Source organism: Kwoniella botswanensis, chromosome 1, assembly GCF_036426115.1.
Source record: "Kwoniella botswanensis chromosome 1, complete sequence".
Taxonomy (NCBI): domain Eukaryota; kingdom Fungi; phylum Basidiomycota; class Tremellomycetes; order Tremellales; family Cryptococcaceae; genus Kwoniella; species Kwoniella botswanensis.
The window spans coordinates 8,611,814-8,633,630 of record NC_088599.1 but is presented as its reverse complement, the minus strand read 5'-3'; the positions used below and the strand labels follow the sequence as shown (position 1 = coordinate 8,633,630).

Genomic DNA, 21,817 nt, shown 5'->3' with positions numbered 1-21,817 from the left:
AATGCGAGATTTGAAAGGATGTCCGACGGTCTTAATCATTTCATATGTACCATTTTTCCTTTTACTTAAGGGTTATCTTCTTCTTTCTTCAATTGTTTCATAACATATCATTTTTTCCTTATCTACTTTCTTATACATAAAAATGACGAGGACAACACCAGTCGATAGTCATATGAAGTTCATTTAATCTTCTCTTTTACTTTTTTTTTAGGTTGACTCAAATTACATAGAAATATGGATGGAAAGAGAGGACTGATCATTTTATTTATTTATATACAGTACGAGTAATTTGTGTGATGATATGAAATATGAGATTATCTATGTGATGTTTCTAGTCGTCTCAACACTCTGCTTGCCAACAGGTGGCGGCGACTTTGAATTCAGGGTGCTATCTGTGATTGGTAGGATTTTATGGCTCAACCTGTCTTGAACATCTTTGTCAATCGTCTGAGCTCCACCAGCTCATACTGTACGCCCTTGATAACTTCTTCTTGCTGGCCCAATGCATACACAGGTCCACTGTTCTCCATACTAAGATGATCTGCTACAATTTCAGCACACAGTAAGAAAAGCCACCAGATTACTCGAGATTTGCCACTCACTCAACCAAGAATTGATTCCGCTGTTAGCCCTTGTTAAAACACACTTTCCCATTTCGATAAACCCATCTTCATCTCCTCACTTATGGTCATTCTCTTTCCACTTTCACATCTTTATCCTCTCCTCAACTCGTTAGTAGAGCGCGTCTGACAAGATTAGCTGGTCACCCCTCGCGACTCGGTCATACATCTGGTAGACACGGATCAAGATGTCTGAACGTAAGGTGTTGAATGTGAGTCACATCTTCTACCTCCTGCCTTTCGCCGTAGTAATCTATGTACAGTGTATGCTGACTGATCCCCTTGATTTTTGATCTCATGTATTTGAAATGAGTAGAAATAGTAAGCTTCCACTTCGTCTTCTATTCTTAGACAGCCTGGATGTAGCTTACCATTCTACATGCGATCTTAGCTTTCCACCGGATTTCGATCCGTCCAAGATCAAGCGTCGAAAGATGCCCAAGGATCTCCAGCAGGTCATTAGGTTGATGGCTCCGTTTTCTATGAGATGTAACAGGTGTGGTGAATATATTTGTGAGTGATCTTCTCCGTATACTGCTCATCTTCTACACTCTTTGAAAAGGCAGCTGACCTAGTACTTTATGGTTCAATAGATAAGGGAAAGAAATTCAATGCCCGTAAGGAGACCGCTCAGGGAGAAGAGTATTATGGAATCAAGATATTCAGGTTTTACATTGTTAGTCATCGTATCTTTTTCATCTTTACATATACACAGTCGGACAATAGTACTCATTGAATGGTTGGTCAATTGCTAACGTCGTTGTTACCTTGTATTTGATTCCATCACAGAAATGTCCAATGTGTTCTTCCGAAATAACATTCAAGACCGACCCCAAAAACGCCGATTACACATGTGAACAAGGTGCTACACGAAATTTCGAAAACTGGTCCGAAACCGATAAGAAAGCTACTCATTTACCTGGTGCGGAAGAAGATGACGAGTATGATTCGGATGGGAATCCACTAGAAAGTAAGATTGAAAAGGATGCCATGGCAGATTTGGAAAAGTCACAGGAACAGTCAAAGAGGGAGATGGAGATGATGGACGAGTTGGCTGATTTAAGGCAAGTCGTGCCCCAATTCCATCAAGACCTCATTCACTTGCGTCACCTGATTTGCACGATGTCCCCTATAGTTGTATGTGAATGCTAACGATGTTCACTGAATATTGAATAGGCAACGTAATGCGAGACTGGAGCTTTCCAATGTATCCTCCGATCCCAATGCTCTGCTAGAAGCCTTGCACGCAGAGAAGATATCAGCCGAAGAAGAAGCTAGGCGAAAGGCAGAAGAAGATGAAGATGACGCTCTGGTCAAACAATACTTTTCGAAAATACCTGCTCCTGGTGCTGGCCCCTCGACTTCCACCGCAAAAGCTAAACCCAAATCACATGACGGGGAAGATGAAAATGAAGAAAACAGCGACGAAGAAGATACTGCTCTACCCGCAGCGTTGACTATCAAAAGACGTCCCGCACCTGGTACAAGCGCAGGTTCTAACGAGCCTTCCGTTGCTAGTATCTTGGCAGCGAAAGGTAAGGTACTAGACGGTCAATCGAACGGTAATGGCGGCACCGCTAGCGCGGCACCTGCCCAAGCGAAACGGAAGAGAGAAGGAATGCAGAAGTTGTTAGGTATAAAGAAAAAGGCTAAGGCCTAAGGAGAGGTCTGCTTGTGAAGGCAGATATCACCCTCGATAGACCGTATTGATTGTTATGTTTCACTTGTTGTATCACTCTGCTGACGGTTCCTGTGACACTTGGTCCCAAGATTGCGATCGCAACTTCGTATTGCCTTCTAGTGCCAGACTTTGTGATTGTTAGGTTTTCTCTGAAAGTGTGAGGCTGGGAGGAGGATTTCTCTCGAGCGAGCAGACAGGCTACGGCGACTTTACGACTGTTGACAAGTCATATTGGTGAGGCACATTAACAGAGCTTGTGGCTAATTTTATGTGGAGAAGATAAGGGAGGATGATTTGTGTCAAGTCCGACATATTTTACTATATACAGCAGTGCATAGTATCCTCAGATCAACTGTGGATTTCATATTCATAGATGAGTTTTATTCACTGTACGTATCTACAATTCAGCCACCAAGATTTATCAATATCCTGTTTAATCCAATAAAATTAAATCCCTTTCCACCTTGAGTTGTACCAGTCGATCTGCGCTGCGAACGATCCCCCAGTCAGTCAACATCCTTGCAATGTCATAGCTGGGTGTGATGTCTATGGAAGACTCACTTCTCGACTGGGAACCATCGTTCAAGAGAGATCCAAATTACTTTCTACTCCCCATGAGCTCGTAAACCTTTTCATGAATTGATTCCAAACGTTCATACTCCTTTTGACTTGTCTCAAGCTCTTCTCGAGCCTGTTTCAACTCCCCTTCGAGTGATGTAACTTGTTTGCAACTTGTATGAACCATTTCGATCATTCACCAGCTCTTTGATCTTTTCATCGAGTTTTGATAATTCATTTTTAGTTTGAGACTGATATCTCTCGTATGCTGATTCGGCCTGACTTTTTGCTAATCCCAATCCAATGTTTATACTTTGCAAATCGTGTCTCTCTTTAGTGAGTGTCTTATTGACAGCGACTTCAAGAATAAGTTGTCTTTCGGAAGCTTCTTGGCTTGCCTGTGCGAGTTCTAGCGTTTCTGTCTTCTTTGCTAGATCCTCCTTGAGAGCTTTGATCTCACCTTGCCATTCCTCTCGTTCTCTGTCAATCTGTTCTTCCCTTTGTCTGAACAATCGATGAACGTCAGCCCCTGACCCCTGAGAGTCTTCGGCGTCCCTCTTCCTCTTATAATCCTCCAAAATGTCGCATCTCGACTTTTGGTCGATAAAGCGATCTTTGTAGTCGAAGGCTCGTTTTCTCCAATAAGTGATATAATCCCCAGGCTCACATGTATTAGAGGGAGAAAGACGGGTGGGAGGTAGGAGCTTGTCTGCGACTTCGCCTAGGGACGAAGTGCTTGGATCGTTGGTCGGATGAGGATCATTGTTGTGAGCTAACGAGAGCTTATTGGGTTCAGGACTGGTAGGGTCACCCAATGGTATGACTTGGGTGGGGGATGCTGTATTTCGAAGGCAAGGGAAAGGAAGGGCTGCAGTCGGATTGCGAAATTTCAGTTGAAGACTACTCTGAGTTTGAGTTGGATGTTTGGGTGTAGGTGATGATCCGGTGGGAGTCGGGGATTCATTGGATTTACGTTTTTAGTTTCACTCTCGAGCTTGACGATTCTGGTTGAACCTTTGATACCGTCCTGACTGGTGGTGCTGGTGATCTTGCAATGAGCAGTGATAAACACATGATGGAGAGCTCAACGTTCGTGAATGCAGTATAACCAAAAGTCTCAATGACAGGATGATTGATGTAAATAAGAGAAGAGAAGAGAAAACGGGAAGGGACGGATATCTCGACCTCTTATTCTCAAGACACTTTGGAGGGAGAAGGGAGGGATGCAGTATATACATACATACAGTGAACTGAGCCTGTGCGTACCTATAGCTGTGTTGTGTGATATTCTACAGGTGTATGTTATGAAACTCTCAATTCCATGTCCTCTTCCTCTTGGTCTCGATACTTCTGCTGTTGCCTACTGCCCAGTCATCTATGGGAAGCAAGTCAGCACAACGAACATGAGCCGATTGTCAGTCTCAGGTGACGGTGGCATTCGTTCTCCACCAATACAGAATCGAGCTGATGTGAGCTCACCAAATACTAATCCAAGAGACATCGTCAAAAGGTGGCTATGCTTATAAACAATGCATGCATTACCTGTTACTGCCGTGAAATTACTTATATACAACGTTTTCCTATCCTTCGACTGCTATTGTACAATCAAGTCTATCATGGGGAATCGGGTAGGATCAATGGAAAGATTACATTTACAGTATATCATATGCTCCAAAGGGAGTAGAGAAAACCTTGCATATTGTACTTCAACTCCTCCTATCAATCCGTCCTATTCCTATTTGCCTCATGAATCTGTTGTTTGAGATGCGAAACTTGCTTCTCCCACGTCTTCTCCCTTATCTCAAGCTCTATCCTTCTCTCCTTCGCAATCGCAAGATCATCTTGCACTTCCAACAATCGGACGGTGGTGGCATCTAACTGATCTTTCGTTTGGGTGTACATCCTTTTCCACATCATTGCCATAGCATTATCGATCTCTTGGTCTTCATCGTCTTCATCCTGAATTCGCGAGAACGAGTGGTACTGCCCAATATCATCTTGAGACGAAGGTGTAAGCAAGGTCTGTTCAGGATGGTGGTCGCGATCAAATGACAGTGGATCAGCGAGGTTGTTCAGTGGAAGTGAAGGTGGCGTGGGGAAAAGAATGTCTTTGTTATACACTGGCACATCTTTAGTCTTCGGAGTATAGTACTTGATGGGCAAACCCGTTTCTTCCGAAGATTCCTCCTCTTCTTCCTCTTCCGATTCCGCATAGGAGATCACCTTTCGTACTCGTTTAGGCCCATTTCCATTTCCATTGCCATTCCCGTTGAGGAGATCGTTGATACTGATCTGACGTTTTCGAGAGAAGATTTCGGGTCCTGCTTGGTGTGTCGGTGTTGGTGTCGATCGCAACTCAGCTTCGTTGGTAGAAACTGCAGTGGAGTTCGAATTTGAACGGGAATCCGATCGCAGTCCATCGTTGAAAGGTACACAACGTTCCCTCGACCTCATCGCATAATGCTTCACGCATCTTTCCTTGAAGAAGCATTTGTCAAGTACCGGACAATACAGGATATCGCCTCTGCATGGATATCCCTCGCAATAGTCTGGATGACTGGTTGATCGAGTTTAGCCAGGGCTTGGTGCACGTTGATTGACGCACAAAGACTCACTGATACCATACACGACTAGGTTTCCTCGCATCGCTTTGGAATCGCGACTTCATCCAGTCCATAGCTTGTACCTTACTTGGTGTTGGATTGCCATAAACAGCCTTGTTGCGATAGAAGGAGACGGGTTGAGCGATATATCCACATTTGGTGAATTCTTCTGTAGTAGCGACTCGCCTGCAGGTTGACGTGCACGTATGCGTATGTGCGTGATGATCGTGTGAAATCTCCGAAGTCGCAGATTCGACAGTCGCTGCTGTAGCCGAGGACTTGACAGGTGTTTCCGGAGGGTGGATAGCAGAAGTTGATGGTCTGATAGCGTGGACTGGAATGAGAGCAACAGGATCAACGATGATTCTCTCGGAAGCTGAGCTGGGTTGACTGTTGTTCCTGGATGACGAGGGAGAGGGATGTTCGTTATCGAGCGCAGGCGTTGTTAAGGAATCAGGCTCAGACATCTTCGTTATTGCGCCAATGGATGTATGTAGGGGTCACACAAAGAGAGAGATGTGAGAAGAATAAGGAGGAATGATAAGCATGACAATCAAAGTTATTTATATATGTAATTTTATGCATGTGCATGTCTCCCTGAGCCCCGTTGTAAGACAGGAAGAAGCACGACGAGGGAGCACCCGTCCCTCTTTGTCCGTGCCCTCCCCTCTCCCCTCTCGGCTTTTTACTTTGTTTTCTCACAGAGGCCCGGTCCGTGCGTCACTTGACAGGAGCACAACAGCACAAAAACACAACACAGACTAGAACTAGAAGCATGCTTACTTTCCAACCTGCAACGGACATGCATCAGTCGCAAGTCTGCATGCCAGAGATTTAGCGGTGTACTGCACCGATTGCAGATTCATACATAGCTTTGCACGACTCTTGCACGAGGCTCATCTCGGGTCTTGGCACCAGATAAACACGCTACGATCGAGCTACAAGACGCGAGGACGGGCCAGGCATCGCAATGTACGTGCACTCCTCTCTCTGTGCAAATCTTCGATACACGCTTTGAAGACTCTTACCGATCGAAAAGTATTGACTACTGCATGTAGCCAGGTCCCCTCGATGAGGCCTGACAGTCGTTTTCGATGCTGTGCTTAAATATCGATACCATCAACTTAGCATTCCACACATGTCTTTCCAGCTAGTCCCTGTGAGTTTCGAGCTCCATCAGCTAGAGCGAGGCATTCTATCCTTCAAGATAAGTTTGAATGATCCTGATGCAACATCAGGACGGACGAAACTCAATTTCCAGATATCCTTTCTCTCAGATGGTGTATGATGTGATGTCTGAGTAGTCACAAAGGATATATTAGACCGAGACCTTTCATCACCCTGTTTTGTTGATCGTCGCTCCTAGCTGCGTAATCTACTGTCCCTGATAGATCATCTCAGTCGCTCTACAAGAAGTGTATTACAGGTATTACATTTCCTTACTTGCTATTGGGATTACACACGTACCGACCCTTGCCGATATTTACGCAAAAGAACGAGGAATGCTTGTCGGACTCTGAGGCGAAATTACTGCAAGACGCTTACCAACTAGGTAACAGACGCTCATTATAGACTGAAGGAAAGCTCAAAACCAAAATAAACATAAAAGCAAACAACATGGCAGGAGGACCGAGTTTAACGTGGGTGGGGTACAACCTCCTTCGACTGACTGCTATCGTGATATTATGCTGGGCAATAGCAGTTCAATTCATCGCTATAGGAGAGTAAGTCATTCTCGTTTCTGTCGGATATTGTGGTGGCTCGACTTAATATTCATGTTTGATCGTACGTTCATAGTGATATGTCAGCATACTCTGATACTCAATCGTCTTCAACCTCCAACAATGCGGGCATAATCTCCTCTTCGACAGCTTCATCAAGTAGTCGGAATCCCTATGCCGCTCCCACAGCTCGATCATCATCATCCTTCACAGCTGCTATCGGAGCGGTCACTCAAAACCCCTCAGACAGGAGAAGCTTCGAGGACAGTGCGACATCATACTCATACCTCATAAAGAGGCAGAGTGGCGATACAGCAGATGAAGTAAGGCAAGCCAACTATGGACTATCATCTGTACCTAGACAGCCAGGCGGTGTAGTGTGAGTGTCTTGCAAGAAATACAGGATAAAAAGTTGATTTTTTGACTATATCCAGATTCACGATTTTCTCGAGACTGAGTATGGGTAGGAATCCTTCCAGTATGTATCTCATCCAGCCTGCTGATCATGTTTACATACAGTATCAACTCTCTCCTTATTGCTTTTAGGGCAATTTGGCTGGCCCGAAATGTTCCTTTACGATCATGTACCATGGCTTGGTCCGCAGAGTACACCAATCTGGTTGGGAATGGTACAGACCATGTAAGTAATTTATTTCACTACACCTTGTATAATTGCTAAGATCCGTCTTGATGTTGTAGTGTGGCAATTGAGAATCTCCGTATATAGTGAGTAAACTATTTTCGGGTCAGTTTAGATACTTTCCTGTGCTAACACTACATTCACTTTGCAGCGCCAAATCCTCTGTACTCCTTCCTTGCTGGGCGCTGTTCATCATCGGTCTGATTAACTTTACGATTGTAAGTCCAAAACTCCTCTTGGACATCTACATTACCGGGCGGAGGGGAGATGATTGATGACTTTGTTCGTGGATAGGGTGGTGTCCTCTCATGGCTAGGACGTAAATTACCTAAATCCCCCTCTCCTCCCTTATATTTCAATCTTTCCACGAGAGTGATGTACTTCCGTCCTCCTCCACCATGTTACAATCCGATCACTAAACCCCACAAGCAAACAGAAAGGATATTGGATCCAGAATTACAAGGATCAGCATCGGAGGATAAACTATTACCCTCGTCGAATGCGAAATCACTAGGACTAGATGAAGATGAAGAGGAATTTGATAAGATATCGATTCGATCGGAAGAAGGGTTCAGTCTACCTATCGAATCTCAGTACAGGAAACGAGCACCTACAGATCCATCCCAAATCGAGGCAAGAAATGGTGATGATCACAACCATCATACAGACGTAACTAAAGGTGGATATCCCACTTTCTCGGGAGGTGGTCTTACCGATCCTTCTTCCCAGGTTCCACTGGGTTTTATAGAACGTACGAAAGATGGAAGGAAAATCGAATTTATCAATACCAACGCTGAGAGTGGTCGATCTGATCATCAAAAGCGACGATCGGATTTACCTCCTCGTGGTCAATCGAGGAAGAAGGCAATGACCATCGATAATTCGCCACAACTTCATGATAAGCTGGTTCATCTGGGTTCGATCAGTAGACCAAGAGTGGATAGCGTAGATACTCTAACTTTGATATCCAAAAGTAAAAACAAGAACCGAGACGAATACATGAGATCAGGTGAGAGTGGACTAGAAGAAGCTGCTAAACATGCTAGAATGAGGAAATCGACTTTATCACCAATGACTTTTGGTCCTTTACCTTCTTCATTACCATTTGATAAACCGGAATCAATGCCCTTGCCTGTGCCTGATGCGATGGCTCAGACTAACCATGACAAGGCCAGCAGGATGAATATGGACTTGAAAAGATCAGATTCGAAATCATCTACAATTGGTTATGGTATGAGTAATAGTGAAAAGAGACGTCAATCGACTTCATCTTATCTATCTGCCACATTGGAGATGGGTCCGAGATTCCCTTTCCCACCTTCTCGTCAGACTTCACTCAAGAGATCTTATATCCCACGTCCAGACGATGAGGAAGAAGATGGTATAAGACCGATAGTTGAATCTCCCAAAGAAGTTGGTTTGACAAGTGAGGCGAAAGGTCCAAGACCGCCCTTTAGGGCAGGATCGAAGAGAGAGAAGCCTAAGGTTAGTACTGCCGACTCAGCATCATACGAGGGCAAGGATGAAAACCGAGCGAGAAGGTATGCAAAACTTGAAGATAAAGATAAGAAACGACAGTCGAAGTCAAAGTTACCCTTAAGCCCTCCTACATCGGCCCCTTCTATACCTCTTCCTAAGATACCAAAATCTCCTAAAAACAAGTCTTCTCATTCCTCAGTCCCCCGCCGTCGATCATCCTCATCATCCACAGCTACTTCGCCCAAATTGATCTCGGGCCGTAAAAGAGCAGCGACGTTGACTGCCCCCGCTCCAGTAGGATCATTCAGACCTTCTCCATCGATTAAAAGGACCGATTCCACTCGGAGGGGATCGAGGACAGCCAGAGGAGTAAGGTTCAACCTGTCTCCACAGGCCGAGGCTGAAGATCAGATTCAGAGCGAATGGTCTTCCTCTTCTGACGAGGATAGTGGTGATACAGAGATTGGCGAGGTTAGGGAGCTGGTCATTAACGATGATGATTGTGGTTTTGTTGGCACGCCCACCCAGAGTTTACATAGACCCGAATCGATATCTTTGGATTGATGTTGATTTGAAAGGGAAGAAAGGGATTAGGCCAAGTCACAGTGGGAGAACGAGGAATCAAACTGTCAGTGAACAGCATAACAAGAAGGATAGTAGATCTGAAGAATTAAAGCGGAATAAGAGTCAGAGTAAGCGAGTGATTCTTGGTGGGGGTTATCTAAATGGTGGTATAGAGAACTACTTGTAACTTTGTTCCACTTATTGTATGTTACTGTATGTTCAAGTTACCGGCAAACACATGGTATTGTATCAAGGAATATATGACGTTCAAGTACTACTACTAGTCTAGATGCATCGATATCGATATTGTGATTATCGAATCACTCATCAACCGATTCCCACCAATTCCCACCTGCACTAGACAAAGTAGAAGCTTGATTTCTCTTTTCTTCCCTGAATCCACCCCCGCTATCAACCCTTTTACCGTTCTTCTTGACTATCAGACCCAATCCACTACTTATACCCTTCCTGCCACCTCCGGGAAAGTGCTCTTTCCTGCCCTTCTTGCCTCCTTCCTGTACTTCCACCTCTTCTTCTCCTTCGCCGTCGTCATCATCGTCCCGTTTCCTCTTCTTATCTCCGGTATCGGGTTTCTTGCTCTTCCCAATTTTAGCTCGGTATGCCTCAGTGGTGTGATATAGTTGTTTCTCCCATTCTACTTTGTGTAGGCGATATAATCCCATAGTTGCTCTTGCGTCTGTGACCTGTGAGACAATCATGAAAATATAAATATTAGCTCTTTTGATTCATGTAGCAAGTACCTTCGACCTTAAAAACAACTGCTGGAGCACCAGAGTCATTCAGGATGAGATGGAACCGGTAATGGTGTATACAAGTTGAACTTACCGAACTATGCGATCCTTGCTGAATCCTTATACCCAATTCCATCTCTGACAATTTCTTTAATCCTGGATGCTTCGATTTGGCTTTTTCCCTCAACATCTTACATCTCTGAGTATCCCTGATCAACGGACTGGGATGACTCAGTAAGAGGATCTAGGTGAGTCACATATCGTATAGGTCAGTTTGGTTGTCAAATCACTGTTCCAACGACGTGTTCGATGCTTGGTACTTTGCTTACCTTCAAGTCATTATCAACCGCATGTCCCACTACTATCCTTCCCTCGCACAACTCTGCCACTTTCTTCTGAACCTCTTCGAAAGACGGTGCACCGATCATATCCGACTCCCTCACTCCTGATATCCAAGTACGCCAATCGGTAACTTTCTCCCGAGGCTGGACGAACGTATCGAGCAGTATATGACCATGAAAATTGACGATCGATACTCTGGCTAAACATGATTCCGAACCATTAGGTCCGGTTCCTACCATCTCGCAATCTATTGCTATACTATAGAGGAATCAGTGACTGTCCGTCACCCATTCAAATAGCTCACAGCGTTCAGTAATCGGTGCGGTGTACTTACTAATTGCCAGGTCTAACGTCCCGTATTGTAATAGACGTCAACTATAGGATATAAGATAGTTCAGATTTTGAAATGAAACTTACGCTTTCTTAGATTCGTTCAGAACTCCCTTGCCTGACACCATAACCCTCAACTCTTCTACCAACGGCGAATCGGTGGGGAAAGGTAAGAGGACGACATCCTCTTTAGCCTTGGATGGAGCAGGTATAGTGATCTTAGATGGTCCAGCTACAGCGCTAAAAATTCGTAGAAAGGCAATTAGCTTCAATACATTCCATCATAGGTCATAAAGATGTACAATCCGCTTACCTCGACGATGATTGTCCGTTCCTCGTGAAGTCTGCGTGACCGATATACCTCGAGACTCCATTCACCCCATACTTATTTGTTTGTTTCTCCTGAGCCATGAAAGCTCGACGAGCTTCACTCTTCTTTTGTTTACTTGTCTTTGATGTCGAAGGAGCTGGTAGCGTCTGTTCGGAATGATCAACATCATCCCATGACGCGATCGCAGGGTGAAAGGGTACAAGACCTACCTTCTGTAATTTAGCCCAATTGCTACTTGGCGGTGCAGGTGCTTTTCCCTATGATCCAGATCTATTCAGTATTATTCCCGATTGTGAGATGACGTAGATAGCATTCGACCGAACTCACCTTGTCCATCTTGCTCATGATGAATGTGCTCACTCTTGATAATGCTAATATCACTCTGAAGAACATAACCGTGAACAGGTAACTTGAACTCCAGAATCCCAAAAATATTTATCTTCTAGCCGGTCGACATGGGAAGCGGCGCTCACCGCCATCACCAAAAGTCATCAAGATCCTCCACCTTATGTCATCAGTCCTAATCCTGATCTGTTTAGGCCTTCTTTCATTGACAACTCTTCTTTATGCTTCTACTCAACAATTGATCGTAAAACACAAGCACAATGAGCTGCGCCGACGATCTTACAGCGGATGATTTGACTAATAATGTCACCACGGAAGTGCTAGAGCGGGTGACAGCGGGAGAAGGGAGCAATACGAATCTTTGGGGTCAAATAGATAAAGACAAGTAAGCGGTTTTGTCTTAACGAATTATCACATACGTGTTGATGATATGGATAGTGTGACAGGTCTCAATCTGGAGGATGTATCTTCTGCTCCTAAAGTAATCAAGACATGGGATGAGAGGTTGGATGAAGAGCTCTTTGTGGAATCGGGTGTGGACGATGATGTGAGTTTGACTCTTGTAAGGTGGCCAAGCCAAATATCAGATATGCTAATATGTGTTTTGACTTATGTGTTCTGGGATATTACAGTTAATATTATACATACCATTCATCTCATCCTTACGTTTACGTACATTGCTTCTCCATCCTCCTGCCCCAGGCCATCCACATCGACCAGGTCGCCTGAGATTGTTCGCCAATCTACCTCATTGTCCCGATTTCTCAGATCTGGAGTCGATGGCACCTATCATGGATATTGATATTAGTTCTCCACCCAATGGGACTAGGAGATTACCCGATGGGAGGAGGGAAGTGGAGGAATGGGGATTGAAAGTTCAAAAGTTGGCGAATGTTTTTAGTATAATACTTTATTTCGTATGTTCAGTCGAATCTTACTAACAATCAAAACGGTATCAAAAGCTGACCTGACTTATTTGATTCTCATGGCAGTCCGAAGCGGAAACATCCCTTCGATCGACAATGTTCTACGTAGGATTCAAAGGTGACCCAAAAACACATACGATGGACATGTCTAAACTTGGTCAAGTCCCTGCTCAGAATGCAGCGGACAAGAAGATTGATGAAGTGGCGGATAAGAAAGGTTCGGGTTATACTACCATTAGATGATTACAGCTTACTCGTAGCATATAACTGTTTGATTCTTGAGTGTAACATAAATTGTTGTATACTATAGTCAGATTGTGTACTGTATGCATATAGTGTGAAGGTATTCTTGGCGATAGGCTCGGTGCGTAGTCATATGGAAGCCTGAGTCAGAATCAATCAACCTTTACACTGCCATTTTCCCTTTTACTTTCCCTTTTACACGCGCACCGTTCCATTCCCATTCCTTGATCCCTCATTAGCTTTGATCATTGATCTACGCAATGTGCCTATACTCTCTCAGTTGATCAGTCTTTCACTTATCTTCATCTTGTTAATCTCACTATCACCTACCTGTGGGCAGCTCATCAGCAGAGACATCACTTATTATAATTCACCATCCTGTGATCATCACAGTATCACGCTCATTTCCGATTGATTGGTCCGCGTTTTCTTTTTCACCTGCACAGCACTCCAACACCGTTGCTGGACAACTGTGCTTCTTTCTCTATTATCCCCACTAAAGAACATCTTGGATACATACCCACTATACTCTCACCAGTCGATAAAATACGACCGAGTCGTATACATACATTTCCACATGGCTTACAACGCGGATACGAACCGCTTCACCATAGCGGATTACACATATGATCGAGATCAATACGAAGCCGAACCCGAGGCTGAATCCAGCTCAGCAGCAATGGCAAGAGCCGCTTATGATAGTTTATCGCCTGTTGTCGAAGGGTCAAGAGCTTCATCTAGTGTATCTCCACCGGTCGCTGCCTATCGACCTAAAGTTCAGAGACAACCTACAGACGGAGTACCCATATCGGCCAGTGGTGGGACATTGAAATTACATGATTATGTGAGCTTTACCCCTCATCTAACAATTCCATCATCCCATATCGGTTCATACTGATTTGAATTGTCACTTCAGCCACCTACATCACCTCCTCGTCGTCCATCTACATCCCCCACAACACTGACGATCCCCCAACTCTCTCCTGCCCACTCGTACTCTTCAACCCAACCACTCAATATTCGTCCAGAATCAGCTATGAGCGAAGATCGTATAACATTAGATGAAGAAAGAGATCTCGAACATGAGGGAGATAGGAGATCGGTGTATAGCGATATGAGCGAGAAACACGCTCATGCTCAAACAACATATGATCAGCCGAAAACTCCTAATACGGGATTCACAAGGATGACAACGACGACGAGAAATAAGTCTCTATGGAGGAGGGTGAGTGTATATGTACTTTACTGGAATGACAAGGCTGATGGTTGATGGTAGATGATCCCTTCAACTACGTTGACGAAATGTCTGCTGGGGACTATATTGATTGAAACGGTCATTAACCTTGCCATCGAGGTGAGTATAGTACACATACGAAAGCGAATAGGCTATTGGGTTGTACAAATGCTCATAGAGGTTTGTTCATGTCCTAGGGGAATATCCTGTACAGGTTCAATGAAGAAGTCGAATCTACCACTTCGACAGATCTGGAATGGGAGAACAGAAGGAGACTACCTATTTACTTGATCATATTCGGTTTAGCACAGTGAGTATTTCATGACCTCAATCATGATAATAGGAGTATCATCTTAGAGACAACTGATTTTCTCTGTTTTTGGCAAAGTTTATGGCAAATAGTCCTCACTGTCATTGCCATCCGTACCAAAAACACCATCCAAGTCATGTCCGTGACAGCATTCAATTTTGCTTTTTTGGGATATGCCGTCATTCAGATATACGAATTGAGAAAGGTCCTAGGTGATAATTTGGCCAACGAATTGACGGGTAATGAAGGGGATAACACATTGATGACTATACCTCTGAACGTTTTGACCGCTTTGATCATTGCGGTGGTAGCGCTCAGTTGTCTGATTTTGACCGGGTTGAGCTTTTATTTACAAAGGGAATTCGGGTGAGTGATTTGGTGTTTCTTCAATTTGTTAGCACATCCATGCCCTCCACACCGTGTCCGGATATCGATCCAGTACTGAGTATCGTGTTTTGTTTTGGCATACAGTTGGCAAAGATATCGATTCCTCGGAGCGGACCTTATGATCAGAGAATATTATACCAAGTTACAGGTGTTTGAATGTATTTGTTATTTCTCGGCATTCTTCTGTGCTGGTTTCGGTATTCAGGTGGGTTTGGTTTTGATACCTATCAGGTGTATAATACTCTCGCTGACTCGGTATATACTTTCTGATCTAGTTTATATGGCTCGGTCAGTCAATTCTACCAGATGGTTGTAGAGCGTTTAGCTAACGTGTAAATCGTCATAGTGCTTAACCCAGATGACGTTGAATACATTATAACCTGGATCGCATTCCCCTTGTTACTGGTATTCCTGGTTATAGGAAGGTTTGCAGCAAAATATGAAAACAAATATATGATGGTGAGTACGACCATTCGAGTGAAAGACTTAACCCATACAATGAATGCTTTGCTCTTGAAAGTCAGTTAACTGAGATTTCTGCTCATATCTTGCTTAGGCCGCATTCATGGTTGGACTAGTAGCTGGATGTGCCTACTTCATCTTCAAATTAGCTAGAATATGGCAACAGGACGATACGACTTATCGAACCCTTGCCAAATCATTGACCACGTTCGATGCGCTGAGTATTGTCAGTCTTCTGGCGTGCGCAGTGTGGGGCGTGATGGTTTGGTTGAATTTCGGTAAAGGGTTGAAACAGGCTCGTAAGTTGTGTCAGGCATATGACCACTGTAGTAAAGAATCTCAGGCTGACCGATTTTGGCTACTGATGTGTTTTGATGGATGTAGTGCTGGCCAGACCTGGTACAATATCTTCTATCGTTGGATTGTGGAGATCTAAAAGTAATGAAACTCTGGAGAAGAATCAGGAGATGGTCATGGCTCAAAGGAGAATATCTATTGATTAGATGAAGTAACTTGCGAGAATTTCTACCAGGAGTCCGAACATTTGTTGGTGTTTATATATCATATATTTGTATAGGAGTGCAACAGATTTTTTGGACAGTCCAGCCCAGTCAAGTACGGCTCAGAACTTCAACTGGAAGATACCCATGTTGATCATGTATTCATGCTGATAAGCTCTGTATTGCACTCATATCTTTCACCTCCACTTCACTTCTCCACTTTTGTTGATCCTTGAAATTGCGTCATTCCACTGTTGCGTTCTTCAATCTTTGTATGCTAACTCTACCATTCATCGTGTCCTTCACCATCTCCTTTGTTTGAAGCAGACTCGTGGGATTCGATGCGATCAAGTATATTATCACCTTTGTTACGCAATACCGTAAGACCAACTAGATCTAATTCATTCCCCATCACTTTCTCTCTTTGCAAGTCAACCAACCCAATCCAGATAAACGGCCGTACAATGTCTAATTCAAGTAAGAAGCAGGAACCTGAGATATTATCCGTGGAGGAGTACAAGACAGATGCGAAATGGTTGAAATTGGAGAATATCAAATGGAAAGATCAAGAAGGTAAAGAGGTGAGTTGAGTCTTACTAGACTTGCGTCTAACAATTCAGATGGACATGATAAGCTGATTTCTGATCGGGGTGTGATGTGAGAATAGAGGAATTGGGAAGTTGCAAATAGAACTAAAAGACCTAAAGCCGGTGTAGATTGTGAGTCAAGCTTTGATACACACTACATTACAGCAATGTAAGATGAATTACTAATATATCATGGGTACAACCAGCCGTTCACATTCTGGCGCTTCTTCATCATCCATCGAAACCTGTATCTACCATCATCATAGAGCAGTACCGTCCACCTGCTGAAGCTACTGTGATTGGTGAGTGGAATCGAATCACCGTTCGATCAGTATAATAGCCCAAATGGAATGTGCATTGCTAATGCACACGATTAATCTATAGAACTGCCTGCAGGTCTGATAGATGAAGGTGAAGATGCAGCGTGAGTAATGTACAGAACATCTAATCTGCGTGTGAACGAAGAATAAACAAGCTCATATTGGTTGATATATTGTAGAACAACAGCATTAAGAGAGTTACACGAAGAGACAGGATATGGATCAGGTAAAGCCGGTGAGGGTAATGCTAGTGTCAAAGAGGTATCGGATGTATTAGTCAAAGATCCTGGGTGAGTTGAACATCTTTTGGTATCATATACAGCTAGCTGAAATGAACCCGTTCATGATAGAATGTCAGGAGCCAATATGCACTTGGTCACTGTTGATGTGAAACTAGGAGAGAACGATCCTGACCCGGAGCAGAAACTTGAACCTGTGAGCGACGTTGTGGTTCGCCATAACGTTGATTGACTGGAACACTAGCTGATGTATGTCTGGATAATAGGGTGAACATATCATCAAGCGCGTAGTCGCTCTGAAGGATCTACATTCTACACTCAAAGGTGAGAATACTCGGATTCATCATATCTTGTTCATTCGGTACTTGTACAATTATTAATAGCTAAGCTGATATCATTTGGACTCTGTCATCTCCAGATTACTCTAAGAAGGGTTTCGCCGTAGATGCTTTGATCTCTAGTATAGCCCAAGGATGGGAACTTTCCAAACAACTTGCTTAAAACACATAGTCACAATTAAGAGGATCTCAAAACGAGTAGTGTAAATATGATGAGAAGAACGTCGATAGCTGTAATCCGTAGATATAGAGATGTGGCGATATGACATGATTTACAGTGTTGATCCCGCTATATCTATAAGGTCTTACGTTGAGTGGATATAACGAGTCGGTGTGCTGCCTGACACTGCGAGCGGTCTCCGATATCACCATGATCGGCCTCCATTGTACTGTATCAGTGCAAGTAACGGTGATCTTGATCTTGAATATGGATCGTCACCATGACGAGTTTCTATATAATCCTGATAGTTGATCATCTCGGGCACCGAGGATTGTGGCGTTTCTGTGGGGTAAACAACGTGCAAACTGGGGTAGATAATTGCCTTATCAGGTAATAGACAAGGGGCTATGCTCATGCTTCATGCTCCACGCGCCTGTATTACACGTACATCGTACAGTATTGGATGACCGCGAGGATATCGAGTCTACCACTGCTTGACTATAGTACTTGTCAGTGGATGTCAAAGTAGAGCTTGTGTGAGTACATACAAAGCGATGAAGCCAAGTGGTTCAACCATACATCTCCTGCATATATATATATATATATAATGAAGTCTGAGCAAGGGGTAAGAACGATTAAATTGTCAAGTTGTATTTGTGTTCATATCCACATTCAAATCTGAAACGGGTGTTCCTTTCCCTTTTTTCATTTTTGGTCACTCAATTTTGATTCCGTTCCTCTGTATTTTCACCCTGATCCTGATCCTGATCCTATTTGCTACCAGTATTCTTTTTGTTACGTTGTAAAGGTAAATAAAATGCTTTAGAGATCTCCGTCTATTTACATTTCGCCATTAACCGCCCCAAGCATTAGATACCCACGTTACCCACCATACGGACAGTGCGAAGATTAAGTGGGAATTCTAGTCAAGTTCGAGCTTGAGCTTTACGCTTTGTTCAGCTTCACATACCCATATAGACATTTTTCATTTCGGCAGTACACCGAAGGGAGGGAAAGCTTAGGAGACCTTCTATATATAGGACTCGAAGATAAACCCACCCTTTCATCTAAATGGATAATATCACCATCGACCATCACGTATCATCAGCATCATCATCATCTGTGAATTCCCATCGACCAACAAAGAGATCGTCAATCTCAATATCCGGTACAAACTCGACATCATTCATAGCTAGTAACCACAACAACAAAAGTAGAAATAGTCAAGATCGAAATTCAATCTCAACCTCATACGGCAAAGACAACGACGAATATCGTTCGCGTTCAACTTCCATCTCTTTAGGTACTGCTGGGCCGTCTTCTCCTACATGTAGGATAAATATAAATGAACCGGATTTGATCAGCCACCATCCCACTATAACATCACCACCTACTACTACCTCGTCGTCAACCTCATCTTCATTCCATTTACCTCAGAATCCGAGACGTAGGACCTCTCTATCCATCTCATCTCGTAACGTCAGTGCAAACGGCTCGACCACTTCGTATCCTGTGGTTCCAACATATTCAAAACCACGGACGAGTCGATCTCGGACCATGTCCTATTCACGTATATCATCTTCCCCACATTCCACTTCGCGCCATGACCACTCACACTCTAGTTCGAGTAAACCCAAATCGACCAAAACGCGTAAAGCGGTAATAACATTATTAGTTATCCTATCATTGTTTTTGATAGGAACAGTAGTTGTCTTGTCTAGCGTATCGTACTTCCTCAATATACCCAATTGGGCTTATCTAACTGAATCGGAAGTTTCTTGGAGACCTAGTGATATAATCCAACCGCTGAAAGATCCATTAGATTTCAATGAGACGAGGAGGATACAGCGTAGGAAAGAATGGAGAGACGTGACTGATGATCTATCAGAGGCAGAGCCATTAGAAGCTAGCGGAATACTCGGGACGGAGACGTTACCGGAGTCTTGGAAGGAATTGGAAGAGGAGATGGAACAGTTAGATGCGGCTGAGGAAGTCGATGTCGATGTGGATGTCGATATACCATCAGATGGCGATGAACAGGTAGAGGGAGAGACTTATGATGATTCAGTGGAATCGGAAGATACGACGACAAAAGCGGCAGAAGCAGCAGTATTAGATGATGGGATGGTGCAAGATGCCCAGGACGACGATGGTGTATGGGGAATAGACGGTGAAGGAACGGGAGGGTATTGGATGAAAAAAGACTGGAATGGGAAGGTCCAAGATACCGAAAGTTGGGACAGGTTATTCAACGTTACTACCAGGTGAGTTTGACTTTCTCTTTCTCTCCGCATTAGATGCATACATCTGTGTACATGGGGTAGTTCGACAAAAGGCGAAATCTTATTTGTTATCTTATCTATACCGAGGAATGAGTTATTCAGCTGATGCATGAATGATCTACGTAGGCCCGGAGAGACTATCCCTCGATTGATCCACCAAACTTGGAAGAGCGACGTCTTACCTGAAAAGTGGCGAAAAGCATGGAAAGAATGTAGAGAGGGTATGCCAGATTAGTGAGTATCATGCATATCTACGTACGTTGTATATGGTTGTGTGCTGAGTGGTTGGTGCGTGTTTCAGCGAATACATGTTATGGACCGATGATGTCTCTCGGGAATTCATTGCCAAACATTATCCAGCCCATCTACAAATGTTTGATTCGTATGAATACCCCATCCAACGTGCCGACTCCATAAGGTATTTCATCTTGCACCATTTCGGCGGTGTGTACATGGATTTGGATATTGGTTGTAGAAGAAGACTGGATCCTCTCTTACAAGGTGATTGGGAGGTGATCTTACCTATCACTAAACCTGTAAGTACGACATCCCTGACTGATACTCAGATCTAACCCTGATACAATATTGTTACTATTGCTGCAGGTCGGTGTATCGAACGATTTGATATTCTCTTCGAAAGGATCTGCTTTCATGGATGACACCGTCCATGGACTTTCTACCTTCAACCACCAGTATTTCACCAACTACCCAACCGTCATGTTTTCCACCGGGTAAGCGCAATTTGTACCGAGTAATTTCGCACACTGATCATCTGTCATTTCGATCAGACCAATGTTTTTATCTGCGCAATACGCCTTATATTCCTCTGCCCACCCTCTGACCGAAACCCATCCTCGTGCAGAAGTCCGGATCTTACCCAAATCACTATACGGTAAAAACGTACCGATGTCCACCGTACCGCATTCCTTCTTCTCACACTTTTACGGTTCGTCATGGCATGCTGACGATGCTGGATTTATCACTTTCCTCGGAGCATGGGGTAAGAAGCTCATGTGGGTCGGATTGGTCGTACTGGTATTAGGTGTGATAAGGTTGATATGGTTAAAGAGGAAAGCTGCGAATGGTGGTCAACAATATCAGTTATTATCTATCCTTCCTACGTCCAGCTCAAACTCTGGCGGGACCGGGAATGGGAATAGGTCCGGAGCTAGTACACCTACTTCAACGACCGGATCAAGTGGTGGATTGATGTCTCCCTCGACGACATTCGACTTGCCTGGTCAATTACAACTCAACTCCTCGGACATTGCAAATGTCTTCAAAAGAGCGGGTCATCTGATCCTGGCTGCTCCTGCTACCTTACTCTATGGGAATAATGAAAATCGAAGGAGAAGACAGAGAACGGGTCTGTTGTATTTCGTTCCTGCTTTGTTCCAACCTGATCAAGTCAGAAGAAGGGGAAGGACAGCTTCGGAAGCTAGTCAATTACCATTAAGAACGTCCAGGAGAGATAGGGAGAGAGTACCTCCACCACCACCTTATGAACCTTCTGGACAGGATGGGTATCCCATGACAAAGAGGGATGAGACGATGGATGAGGTAGATGCGTTTTTGAATTCCGAAGCGGAAGGAGAAACGAGTGGACAGTCTACGTATAACGATAATGATAATGATGGAGATGGAGATGGAGATGGAGATGGAGAATGGGATGATTGGAGGAGGAAAAGTGATGTAGATTGATTTGTGTGATCTGTGGTCTGTGGTATGTGATCAAAGTGTATTTTTCTGTTTTTGCGGTTTATCCCATATCCGTTTTACACGAGGATAAGGATAGGATAGGATGGAGGGATCATAGGGATTCTGGGATTCAGTATATCATGTATCTCCTTACCTACGCGGTGT

At 43.9% G+C, this 21,817-nt stretch overlaps 9 protein-coding genes across 9 annotated transcripts; 6 read left to right on the top strand and 3 right to left on the bottom strand.

Moving 5' to 3' along the window:
• Nucleotides 1–1,054: 1,054 nt before the first annotated feature.
• Nucleotides 1,055–2,280, top strand: L199_003240 (uncharacterized protein; the record flags this gene model as incomplete). Its single annotated transcript, XM_064888976.1, has 4 exons — nt 1,055–1,133; nt 1,214–1,296; nt 1,410–1,684; nt 1,797–2,280. 4 exons carry the CDS (start codon nt 1,055–1,057, stop codon nt 2,278–2,280), a joined length of 921 nt encoding a protein of 306 aa, XP_064745048.1.
• Nucleotides 2,281–2,899: 619 nt separating this feature from the next.
• Nucleotides 2,900–3,933, bottom strand: L199_003239 (uncharacterized protein; the record flags this gene model as incomplete). Its single annotated transcript, XM_064888975.1, has 3 exons — nt 2,900–2,992; nt 3,060–3,657; nt 3,833–3,933. The coding sequence occupies 3 exons, from the start codon at nt 3,931–3,933 to the stop codon at nt 2,900–2,902; spliced, it is 792 nt and encodes a 263-aa protein (XP_064745047.1).
• Nucleotides 3,934–4,578: 645 nt separating this feature from the next.
• On the bottom strand, nt 4,579–5,929 carry L199_003238 (uncharacterized protein; the record flags this gene model as incomplete). The annotated part of the gene is made up of 2 exons (XM_064888974.1): nt 4,579–5,416; nt 5,475–5,929. 2 exons carry the CDS (start codon nt 5,927–5,929, stop codon nt 4,579–4,581), a joined length of 1,293 nt encoding a protein of 430 aa, XP_064745046.1.
• A 1,150-nt stretch (nt 5,930–7,079) lies between these two features.
• L199_003237 (uncharacterized protein) lies at nt 7,080–9,866 on the top strand (the record flags this gene model as incomplete). Its single annotated transcript, XM_064888973.1, has 7 exons — nt 7,080–7,186; nt 7,260–7,562; nt 7,618–7,646; nt 7,703–7,823; nt 7,883–7,909; nt 7,975–8,041; nt 8,118–9,866. 7 exons carry the CDS (start codon nt 7,080–7,082, stop codon nt 9,864–9,866), a joined length of 2,403 nt encoding a protein of 800 aa, XP_064745045.1.
• Nucleotides 9,867–10,186: 320 nt separating this feature from the next.
• L199_003236 (uncharacterized protein) lies at nt 10,187–11,966 on the bottom strand (the record flags this gene model as incomplete). The annotated part of the gene is made up of 7 exons (XM_064888972.1): nt 10,187–10,570; nt 10,713–10,862; nt 10,948–11,218; nt 11,378–11,530; nt 11,604–11,767; nt 11,831–11,878; nt 11,949–11,966. 7 exons carry the CDS (start codon nt 11,964–11,966, stop codon nt 10,187–10,189), a joined length of 1,188 nt encoding a protein of 395 aa, XP_064745044.1.
• A 260-nt stretch (nt 11,967–12,226) lies between these two features.
• L199_003235 (uncharacterized protein) lies at nt 12,227–13,135 on the top strand (the record flags this gene model as incomplete). The annotated part of the gene is made up of 4 exons (XM_064888971.1): nt 12,227–12,351; nt 12,405–12,513; nt 12,599–12,883; nt 12,959–13,135. 4 exons carry the CDS (start codon nt 12,227–12,229, stop codon nt 13,133–13,135), a joined length of 696 nt encoding a protein of 231 aa, XP_064745043.1.
• Nucleotides 13,136–13,712: 577 nt separating this feature from the next.
• Nucleotides 13,713–16,031, top strand: L199_003234 (uncharacterized protein; the record flags this gene model as incomplete). The annotated part of the gene is made up of 10 exons (XM_064888970.1): nt 13,713–13,979; nt 14,052–14,360; nt 14,412–14,489; nt 14,567–14,679; nt 14,758–15,045; nt 15,151–15,271; nt 15,342–15,354; nt 15,413–15,525; nt 15,623–15,827; nt 15,913–16,031. 10 exons carry the CDS (start codon nt 13,713–13,715, stop codon nt 16,029–16,031), a joined length of 1,626 nt encoding a protein of 541 aa, XP_064745042.1.
• A 461-nt stretch (nt 16,032–16,492) lies between these two features.
• On the top strand, nt 16,493–17,675 carry L199_003233 (uncharacterized protein; the record flags this gene model as incomplete). Its single annotated transcript, XM_064888969.1, has 8 exons — nt 16,493–16,609; nt 16,696–16,747; nt 16,822–16,917; nt 17,000–17,039; nt 17,115–17,225; nt 17,286–17,370; nt 17,441–17,498; nt 17,593–17,675. The coding sequence occupies 8 exons, from the start codon at nt 16,493–16,495 to the stop codon at nt 17,673–17,675; spliced, it is 642 nt and encodes a 213-aa protein (XP_064745041.1).
• A 1,554-nt stretch (nt 17,676–19,229) lies between these two features.
• On the top strand, nt 19,230–21,655 carry L199_003232 (uncharacterized protein; the record flags this gene model as incomplete). Its single annotated transcript, XM_064888968.1, has 5 exons — nt 19,230–19,936; nt 20,081–20,188; nt 20,256–20,490; nt 20,558–20,685; nt 20,743–21,655. 5 exons carry the CDS (start codon nt 19,230–19,232, stop codon nt 21,653–21,655), a joined length of 2,091 nt encoding a protein of 696 aa, XP_064745040.1.
• Nucleotides 21,656–21,817: the final 162 nt, after the last annotated feature.